At 41.1% G+C, this 11,661-nt stretch overlaps 1 protein-coding gene across 1 annotated transcript; it reads right to left on the bottom strand.

Annotated features, from left to right (window-relative positions):
- Positions 1-320: 320 nt before the first annotated feature.
- On the bottom strand, positions 321-2,360 carry LOC126297742 (uncharacterized). The gene has a single exon (XM_049988940.1). The coding sequence runs from the start codon at positions 2,358-2,360 to the stop codon at positions 321-323; it is 2,040 nt and encodes a 679-aa protein (XP_049844897.1).
- Positions 2,361-11,661: the final 9,301 nt, after the last annotated feature.

Here is an 11,661-nt window from a genome sequence, read left to right as displayed (position 1 = left end):
TTTACGTTTTGTTGGTTGCTGCTAGCAATTAATAACCACTGTTGTGTTCTTTTTGTTAAGTGTGGGTGCTGACGAAATAGCAGCTTAGCGCAATATACAAGCCAGTAGCATCACAAAAACAGTCATTCAAAGAAATAAAAGCAAAAAAAAAATATCTTCCTCGCTGTATTTCTACAACAACTGAGTAAAAAAAGGAAACGAATGTTCACTTTAAATTTTGATTTATTCGAAACATTTGCAAATTCATTTCAAACAATTTCTAAAAAGCGTACATTAAAATTTTCTTCATGACAAGGCCACAATCAAGAATGACCCAATTTTTAAGGGCACTTCACATTGTTAGTCACATCAAAACCAGAGACTTGAGTTTTACTGGGTACAAGAAATTTACAAGCGAATGCCTTCTTCTTCGGTGGTTCAGTAACACAAAAGGACGTTTTAATGGGACAGACCTTCTTTGGAGTAAATGCTCTTATCTTTGGAGGGCCTGTGACTATGAAGGCTGCCTTAATAGGACACACCTTCCGTTCAGTAAAGGCCCTCTTCTTCGGTGGGCCTGTAACGATAAAGGCTGTTTTGATCGGAAATGGTCCTGTTTTTAAGGGCGTTAGTTTCATAAGGCCAACACTAAGAGATGCTCTCAAACGACAATATTCTGCAAAAATAGAGGTGGTTGCCAAACATTGCATATTGGAGGGCTCATCATGTATATCCAACTTCTCATTATAGGGCTCATCAGGCCATTGTGCAGTACTTTCTACTGAGTCTGGTGGTGGCTCAGAATCTCTTTCCAACTTCTTATTATACGGCTCATCAGGCCATTGTGCAGTACTTTCTACTGATTCTGGTGGTGGCTCAGAATCTCTTTCTAACTTCTCATTATGGGGCTCATCAGGCCATTGTGCAGTACTTTCTACTGAGTCTGGTGGTGGCTCAGAATCTCTTTCCAACTTCTCATTATGGGGCTCATCAGGCCATTGTGCAGTACTTTCTACTGAGTCTGGTTGTGGCTCAGAATCTCTTTCCAACTTCTCATTATGGGGCTCATCAGGCCATTGTGCAGTACTTTCTACTGAGTCTGGTTGTGGCTCAGAATCTCTTTCCAACTTCTCATTATGGGGCTCATCAGGCCATTGTGCAGTACTTTCTACTGAGTCTGGTGGCGGCTCAGAATCTCTTACCAACTTCTCATAATAGGGCTCATCAGGCCATTGTGCAGTACTTTCTACTGAGTCTGGTGGTGGCTCAGAATCTCTTTCCAACTTCTCATTATAGGGCTCATCAGGGCATTGTGCAGTACTTTCTACTGAGTCTGGTGGTGGCTCAGAATCTCTTTCCAACTTCTTATTATACGGCTCATCAGGCCATTGTGCAGCACTTTCTACTGATTCTGGTGGTGGCTCAGAATCTCTTTCTAACTTCTCCTTATAGGGCTCATCAGGCCATTGTGCAGTACTTTCTACTGAGTCTGGTGGTGGCTCAGAATCTCTTTCCAACTTCTCATTATGGGGCTCATCAGGCCATTGTGCAGTACTTTCTACTGAGTCTGGTTGTGGCTCAGAATCTCTTTCCAACTTCTCATTATGGGGCTCATCAGGCCATTGTGCAGTACTTTCTACTGAGTCTGGTTGTGGCTCAGAATGTCTATCGAACTTTTCATTAGAGGGCCCATCAGGCCAAAGTGCAGTACTTTCTACTGAGTCTGGTGGTGGCTCAGAATCTCTTTCCAACTTCTCATTATACGTCTCATCAGGCCATTGTGCAGTACTTTCTACTGAGTCTGGTGGTGGCTCAGAATCTCTTTCCAACTTCTCATTATACGGCTCATCAGGCCATTGTGCAGTACTTTCTACTGATTCTGGTGGTGGCTCAGAATCTCTTTCCAACTTCTCATTACAGGGCCCATCAGGCCATTGTGCAGTACTTTCTACTGAGTCTGGCGGCGGCTCAGAATCTCTTTCCAACTTCTCATTATACGGCTCATCAGGCCATTGTGCAGTACTTTCTACTGAGTCTGGTGGTGGCTCAGAATCTCTTTCCAACTTCTCATTATACGGCTCATCAGGCCATTGTGCAGTACTTTCTACTGAGTCTGGTGGTGGCTCAGAATCTCTTTCCAACTTCTCATTATAGGGCTCATCAGGCCATTGTGCAGTACTTTCTACTGAGTCTGGTGGTGGCTCAGAATATCTATCCAACCTCTCATTAGGGGGCGCATCAGGCCATTGTGCAGTACTTTCTACTGAGGCTGGTGGTGGCTCAGCATAACTCTCTAATTCCTCATCTGCTGGCTTGTCCTGCCAGTCTGCAAGAGATGCCACTGAGGGTGCTGGTGGTCTAGCATCCATCTCTAACTGCATATCGGGGGACCGAGATAGGGATTCGGCAGTAGTCGCGGGTTCTGATGCTGGAGGCACGGCAATTGTCTCGAGCTGATCTGTTTTCTCATCTAGTCTTCTTCTGTGAGCGGGATGGTGTTGGCGAGTCCACTCCTGTTGGCAGAATACAGAAAGCTCGGTAAGAGACATGGAACACAAAATCATATATGTGTATTCAATGTACATAACGAGAATAATTCTGTAACTATCAGTTTGTTGCTTTTAACTATGATAGAAGGAGAACAATTTTAAAAATAATTGATGTCTGATTATTAATGTTCGTTTGGCACAGCTGTAATATGCGGGACCTTTTTGTGTGTACTTATTTGCGTTTAATGTTTCAGTACGAATTTTTCAGTTGCGTGTGAGTTCAAGTAATAATGGAGATGACGACAAACGCGATGCAAAATATAATTCCGATTTACGTGTATATTTAATACTGTTTATCCCAGCATTTACAGATGTGTCCACTTTTTATGTAATGGTCATGTATACGTACATGTTCCGGTTATGCGGGCAAGTTCAGTATATTAAATCTATTGACCCTCACAGCTCGCACTTTTTATGGGGCGATACCTGCTTGAATGGTTCACCGGCGTTGCATCTGATTTTGTGGTGTAACTAGCTCGGCATTTTTACGAGGGAAACGCTCGTCGTCTTCTGGGACACCACCTAAATCTTCAGTGGCTACTTGGTAATACTGTGACTCTACAAATACCATCCGACACCGATTGTGGTTGTTCTCGTGAAGCATATGAAATAACTTGGGAGGCACTTGCCCTCTGAAAGTAGTGCACGCTATTCCAATGAAGTCCAACTATTACAAAGAAGAAGCTGCAGTGGTTTGTGACATACAGTAACGAGACCGCCCAATTGTTTGGTGGACCCAAACATATTCGAAGGTGACAGCGTGAATCCAATGTGCATTGACAGGTTACCGGAAAAGGCAAACTCAAAGGCCGTTTCTCACTTGTAAACGGATATGCACGGAAGTAAATAGAACACAGAAACCACAGAGAAAAATTGCACGTGAAGTGAGTTTTGTAACTCCCTGAGAAAAGACATTCTGGTTAGCGCCGCATTAAGTTAAAAGTTCTCGGAAGAGGGAAATTGTTTGTACTGGAAGCAGTGTAACCATCCGCTGAAAGGACTTCCACCACCAACTGTTAGTGATAAGCCTTGGTCTTCGTCAGACTATTCCACCACCAGCTGTAAGTAATGAACATAGGACTTTTAGAGAGGACTGTAAAGATGATAATGATTTACAATGTAAGGGCATTATTATGCTGTTATATCAGTCACTAACAGTTCATCAGGCGAAGCCAATAAACACTAACCGATAATCTAAAACTACTCTCCATCTTCCTCAACTAGTTCTCTTAAAATTTACCTGCGTATTATTTGTGCAGGAGAAACCTGAAACATGGAAACCTCAAATTACTACATCTTTACCTAAGCAAGGATTAAATCATTACCCCGAAACAGAGCAAAACAGCTATATAAGCCACTAAGTGTGAAACAGGAATTCCAATATTAAACGCTGGGCAGAGTGAGCGAATGGGTGGAAAGAGTTCATTGAAAGTCTCTACGAGGGATAGAAATGGATGTTGAGATGATAGACGTAGGGGTCCAGTAATGGCACTTATCAGAGTTTCGACGCACTTACGGTCAAATAAATCTACAGACATCGACTGCATATCTACATTTCTAAAATCATGAGTGAAAGTGAAAACCAAACGACTTTTCAACTTCGATTGAAGGATTTTTTAGTCTACAAACTACACAAAATTCCGAAGGGTTATAAGAGCGAGAACTACCGCAAAATCGACTGACAAGTATAACACACTGAAGAATGGAAAAGAAAGCTTTGATTGAGGAAAGGTGCTGCGAATACATAGAAAGAAAGATCCCATATCACTTAGCTACAATATAGCAGGTCAGCAACTGGAAGCAGGTAATTCCATAAATTATCTGGGAGTACGCATTAGGAGTGATTTAAAATGGAATCGTCGGTAAAGCAGATGCTAGACTGAGATTCATTGGAAGAATCCTAAGGAAATGCAATCAGAAAACAAAGGAAGTAGGTTACAGTAGGCTTGTTCGCCCACTGCTTGAATACTGCTCAGCAGTGTGTGATGCGTACCGGTTGATAGAAGAGGTAGAGAAGATCCAATGGAGAGCAGCGTGCTTCGTTACAGGATCATTTAGTAATCGCGAAACCATTACGGAGATGATAGATAAACACCGGTGGAAGATGCTGCAGGAGAGACGCTCAATAGCTCGGTACGGGCTTTTGTTAAAGTTTCGAGATCATACCTTCACCGAGTATATTGCTCCCTCCTACATATATCTCGCGAAGAGAGCATGAGGATAAAATCAGAGAGATTAGAGCCCACACAGAGGCATACCGACAATCCTTCTTTCCACGAACAATACGAGACTGGAATAGAAGGGAGAACCGGTAGAGGTACTCAAGGTACGCTCCGTCACACACCGTGAGGTGGCTTGCGGAATATGGATGTAGATGTAGGAAAAGGCACCAGAGAGGCGCCTCTGACGTCGCTCATTATTGTAGAAGCAAGACTGCAAAAAGAGTTCCACGATGTAAAATAATGGAATATGTTTCAGTTTCTCAGTCTTTCGCCCATACTATTCAGTCTGCCCATCAGCGAAATGATGACGAAAGTAAATGAAAGGATCATGTGTGGGTTTAAATTCAGGATGGAAGGATGTCAGTGATAAGATTCAGTGGTGGCACTGCTGTCATCAGTAAAAGTGAAGGGAAATGTTACACTGGGCTGTTATATTGAATCAGAAACAGTGTTGCAGAAAGTAGCAATTACACGAGAGACGGTTCCTGAATATAGTATGGCGGTATGCTTCATTTCTTCTTTTGGTGAGCTCAGTGGTAGAGCCACTTGAAAAACTAACTAAATTTCTTAACATTGTTTAGAATCTAGTCGCACAGATAAAGCAATCTTTGTTTTTAAGCTGTTGCTTGCCTCGAGTGGTGTGATTACTTCTATTTACTTCATTTTGTGAGAAGTTTCCATGGATGTGTTATGGGTGTGTTAATGAAGAAAGTATTTTTCGCTGCACTGGGTGATGTAATTGATCAGTGATTGTCAGATCAGAGCAATTTCTGATCCTGTTATTGTGGGAGGCGTGTTTTTGAACAGTACTGCGTATTCAAGGATCACACAGGTAATGTTTTTGATTTCAGCACGTTCATCAGTGGATGTGACGTTTTTATGTACTCCGGTGAAAGTTTTTCATTTGGTGTTTTCAGCCAGAAGACCGTTTTGATGCATCTGACCACAGTTGTCTCTACTCAACAGCTAGCTCCTCAATTTGTGTACGACTACTGCAAGCTACACCTATTTGAACCACCTCACCGCCATGACGCTTTGGAAACAAAGTGATGATTGCTTAATACCACATGAAGTGTCCCGTTAAAAGATATCCCTTTTAGTAAGTTGTGCCATAAATCTCATTTCTGTCCAATTCGTTTCAGTACCTCCTCAGCAATTATCGAATCTATCCAGTTGTGTAAGGCAGGTAAAAAATGAGCTGACAAAACATATCCCATGTTTCATTACTGCTTCGGGATGCAGAGTATTAGACATTTACGAGAGTCAGCTTAAGGTAAGTGCTGTACGCCACTCACCAGATCATCACGTAAGAACCCAGTGCACTCTCCAGCTGCCGCCTGCGAATGCAGATGTTCGACCCACTGCATCTGTACAAAAAGGAAAGAAAAAAATTTTGTACTTAACGTATGTACCCACAGGAACACTACAGACTAGATCTATAGCTGAAACCATTTAACACCACCATAAAATAGACTGGAAAGTGCTACAGAATCGATCCTGATGTCGAACCAATTAAATTTGAAGTGAGGAGGGCCCTAGTGTGATGACTGACTTTTCCAGTGCATACAGCTTATTGAGTATGAGTACTTCAAGGCTAGTAAATACAGATGTAGGAATAAATAATTGAAATGAAGGTAATTCACCGGTCATATCACATAGTTAAATAGAGAGCTGTGTAAAGTTAAAGAAAGCGGCCGTCAGCAATAATCCAAAACTCAGTGGAAGTAAGTATCTTGGTGTTAGTGGGTACAGTGTCGCAATCTCCCACATAACAATAAAAAAGTAGAGACAAGATCAATAGCGAAGAAAACAGGAAAAGCGATGCTTGGAAATAACCACATTCAGAACAAAGAATTGACAGCCTTATAGGTCAATATAGAAATTTGATTCCTGAACATCTAAAGGCAGAAAAAGACAGGTTTGAAGACAGCGGAAAGAGATCTTTATATTGTTGTTGTTGTTGTTGTGGTCTTCAGTCCTGAGACTGGTTTGATGTAGCTCTCCATGCTACTCTATCCTGTGCAAGCTTCTGCATCTCCCAGTACCTACTGCAGCCTACGTCCTTCTGAATCTGCTTAGTGTATTCACCTCTGGTCTCCCTCTACGATTTTTGCCCTCGAAGCTGCCCTCCAGTACTAAATTGGTGATCTCTTGATGCCTCAGAACATGTCCTACCAACCGATCCCTTCTTCTAGTCAATTTGTGCCACAGACTCCTCTTCTCCCCAATTCTATTCATTACTTCCTCATTAGTTATGTGATCTACCCATCTAATCTTCAGCATTCTTCTGTAGCACCACATTTCGAAAGCTTCTATTCTCTTCTTGTCTAAATCATTTATCGTCCACGTTTCACTTCCATATATGACTACACTCCATACAAATACTTTCAGAAACAACTTCCTGACATTTAAATCTATACTCGATGTTAACAAATTTCTCTTCTTCAGAAACACTTTCCTTGCCATTGCCAGTCTACATTTTATATCCTCTCTACTTCGACCATCATCATTTATTTTGCTCCTCAAATAGCAGAACTCCTTTACTACTTTAAGTGTCTCAATTTATTATCTTATTCCCTCAGCATCACCCGACTTAATTCGACTACATTCCATTATCCTCGTTTTGCTTTTGTTGATGTTCATTTAAATTTTCGTAAGTGAGTCACGTCCGTTAGTGAGCACATGGTGTGTGTGTGTGTGTGTGTGTGTGTGTGTGTGTGTGTGTGTGTGTGTGTGTGTGTGTGCTACTGCTGTGTTGTACGTCCTCAGGAAACGGAGTGGTGCTCACCTTCGGAGCTTTGGTGACCTGCTCCAACTCGACCAGCCGTCGATGCCCCTGCATCGTCTTCCTTCGGCCGAAACAAGGACAGCACGCTGTCCAGTATCTCCTCCAACCCATCTGCAGCAGAGAAGAGCCTGTTCCACAAGCTGCCGAATGGTTTACGGTATAGTAATTGCTGCACTGTGCTGCACAGTAGAATCTTTCCTGTTATCACCATACTGTGAAATAGATGGCGTGTTCAGCACCGCAAAAAACCAATTTGTGGCAATATCGAGTAGTTCCAAAAGAAGGGAAAGTTTTCAGATAGAGAAATAGTTTTAGCAGTTGTTAAACGGCTCTGGTATTGTCGCGTAGAAACCACAGTTGAGTTCTTAAGTTAGGTTGGTCAATGGAGTACTATATTTAGACTTGAAACACGTTAATTACTGAAAACAGCTCGCAGCCAGAACAGAACTGCCTTCCTGAACGAAGATTGTAGATATCGACACTGACGGAGAAAAATCTCAACTCCAAAAAATAATTAACGTAGAATATTGAAATTTAGGGAATACATTTGCCTAGGTCACATATTTAAGTGCTCAGAATTGCAAGATCTCAGGGTAAATTAAAGTGCAAGGTGGCCAACGCAAATGTGAAATTCTGATACATTAATAATCGGTGTAGCCGCCAGAATGTTGATTGCAAGGATGCAAAGGTGCGTGCGTTGCGCTCTACAGGTGCCGGATGGCTGTTTGTTTGACAGAATTCGGTGCCTATTGCACTTGTTCGGACAACACAGGGACAGTTAATGCTGGTTATAGATGACGTTCCATTGCGACGTAACGCTCTCTTTCGCACATAGACGGCGGTTCTGCAACATAAATTGTTCACCTACCTCGAAACTGCCTGCTGCAGATCCGCAAACGTAACTCCTGACTGCAGCTACTTAAGGGGGTAGGACGTCAAACGGGGCGACTTGGATCAGGAGAGGTATCACAGGACATTTTAATTTCTACTGTCTACACTTTTTCAAATAAATTCATAAAACTTTGTCAACATCACCAGGAAGGATTCAAGATTCACACTCGTTGCAGTGGAAGATCGAAACCATAACAAAATAAATTTTTTTACGTGTGAAATTTCATCATTCTTTCACTTACTAATGGCTGCATTTGTTGCTATAGGTACTCTTTTCTTCATAAGTTAGAGAGATTCTTCGATTAATTTTGCACAGCATACAAACCATACTTACAGGTGTATGAAACTCTAGAATTTATTTAATTTATGAAAAAACGAATGAGCTGTTATATTTTAAACTTCATGTTTAGAAAAAAACACAAATTTTCTAGTTCATTACCTCAGTTTTTAGCACAGTTTTTAATAGATTTGTAAAATTATAGAGTTTCGTACACCTTTGAGTATGTTTTGCATGCTGTGGAAAATTCATCGAAGAATCTCTCTTACTTATGAAGGAAAGTGTACCTATAGCAACAAATGCTGCCATTAGTAAGTGAAAAAAAGATGAACTTTAAGTGTAAAAAATTATTTTTTTATGTTTTCGAACATCCACTGCTATGAGTGTTTATTCTGAATCTTTCCTGGTCATGCTGACAAAGTTTTATGAATTTATTTGTAAAAGTATAGACAGTGACGCTTCTCTTCCTGCAAGTCGGCCTGTTTGACGTCCTACCCCCCCTTAAGAGATCTCAGGAAAGCAGTGTTGAAGAAACTAAGATTTCGTAACTACACGTCGAAGGCCGCTATAAGTACAAAAAGCTGAATATAGTCTTGTTAACTCTAAAGAATAAATCGGAAATGGGTTGCTGTTAAAATTTCTAATTTCAAAGGTCCTATTAAACTTCCATTAAGATTTTTTTTATTGCCATTAAGCAAGATCATCAGCCCAATGTGTTCAAATCATTGAAGTTACTGTTCACAGTCCTCGTCACACTCAAACAGCCAGAACTTTTCCTATCCAATTCCGAAATCATTTACGAGAGTAACACAGGCAATAAATTGCTATTTACTTTTGCACTCGGCACTCAGTGGTTGTCTTTAAATAAAGTTTTTGCTCGTCATAAATACTCAGTAAAAAAATTTACTTTGTAGCGCCACACTTTTAGTTCAAAGTTAACACACGCGATTTTCTCCAGAACAAAATATCTCTCGACTCTTAAAATTTCACAAATAGTTAATGGTAAACACCAGCTACATTCATCACTGTACCGAAACGCGTAAGTCACAATATCACCTCATTTTGCACATAGTGCGTTCGGACACTTTCAGCATGACCAGCTCCTTCGAAAATTAGTCCACCACTCCCTTCTTCTCTCTGCCTCTACAAGCACCTCTATCTCATACGTTAGGTGGCAAACCGTCTCCCTTCTTATTGTCTGTACAGAATTACGGCCAATCAGAGCTGACTTTCAGGGCGCGGCTAGCTCCAAAATCTAGAAAGAACCAACCACTGCTCTCAGCTCATTGACATCATTAAAATAAACAACTCAAAACTCCCTTGTTAAACAAATGAAATGAAATAAATTTTAAGCTGCACTTAACGTCCAGGAATTTAACTATATAATCGCAAACGTTCTGGCTGTCTCTTACATATTCAAACATGCTTGGACATCCGCCATCCACTAGTACGGAAACCACTGGTGGATTCGTTCCCACGATACAAAGCTGGAACACTTGCAAGTACGTATAGAGAATTACAAACTGAAAATTTAATATTGGCGAATGTCCCACATACACTCACACAAGTACTCTCTTTCACACCCGCCCTAACACAACACATAAATATCTACTTGAAATTCTTAAAGCTATTACTAGAGCAAAATTACGAAAGGTTTTCTAAAATGAGAACTTTCCAAATTTGAATCTAAGCACTGAAGGTGTTCATATCTTTTCAAATAGTCACAGTTAGTGATTTTGAAACATCCCCTTAGAAAAATTAGTGAATTACTATGCTGATAAACCTCTTACGTTATTTGATTTTTAAACAGCTGAGCAGAACTGAACGTACTCAGACATTTCTCCCTTTACTTATTCTGATCAACACTAAAACGTCACACAATATTTTTAGTGCAACGCAATCTGACTTTTAATAGTCCCTACAAAAGAATGGCCCTGACTAACATTAACCTATGCCTTTCATGAATCACTTACCTCAAAAAATCTTCATTACTCGAACTACTGCAATACAGCGAGCGCCAATTCTGCCAGCTAAATAAAAGATTCTAACTACTGAAGGCACTGACTACTGATGGGCATGGTTAGCAAATGAAAGATTTTGATAGAGAACAAACAATGTATTTACCTTAATAATATTCAAAAGTCAGTGTTTTCATACAGAGCGCTACGTGGCGTTACCAGTATAAAAACCTAAATAGCGTACTAACAATTTAGTTTTTTAAATGTCGGATAATTACGTTTTTTAATGACTTTTTTTTGTAACTTCCAAATTATGACCGCTATTGACTTCAGATTTTGACAGATTGTTCCTTTACACACCAGAAGGCTATGTACCTAATATGAAGTTTGTCGGACTATTTATATACCAGTTATTAATTTTAATAGTTCCAGAGAATGTAACTACACTGTAAGCGCTCTCCGCCACTTTCAGACGCTGCAGTCACGCCTTATGGTCACGAAGCACGTCTGCAGGACACAGGTCGCACGTTGCAGATGGTATAAGATTCTGACTGCTTACGCTGGAGCCCACATACATTCATACAAGAAAGCTCTAATAGACAAATTGGCGATGCGCCCTAACCACGACACCTCAGCACGTGTACTCAAATGGAGACACAATAGACCGAGAGAGTGAGTGGGCACTGTATAGCATGTTGGGTTACAACAGCCGTAATTGAGCGAGCAGCATCATGTTGGAAAACTCCCCCTGGGACACTGTTCACGAATGGCAGCGCAACAGGTCGAAACTACAGATTGACGCACAAATTTTGCAGTAAGGGTGTATGGGATAACCACACGAGTGCTCCTGTTGTGACACGAAATTGCATTCCACACCGTAGCTCCAGGTGTAGGTCCCGTGTGTCCAGCACGATGACTGGTTGGTCGCTTGCCCTCAACTGGCCTTCTCCTAATCAACACACGGCCATCACCGGCACAGAATCAGAACCGGCTAACA

The sequence above is a fragment of the Schistocerca gregaria genome, chromosome 1 (assembly GCF_023897955.1).
Source record: "Schistocerca gregaria isolate iqSchGreg1 chromosome 1, iqSchGreg1.2, whole genome shotgun sequence".
Lineage (NCBI taxonomy): Eukaryota > Metazoa > Arthropoda > Insecta > Orthoptera > Acrididae > Schistocerca > Schistocerca gregaria.
Note: the sequence above shows the minus strand (reverse complement) of the source record. Positions and strands in the feature narration are given on the sequence as shown.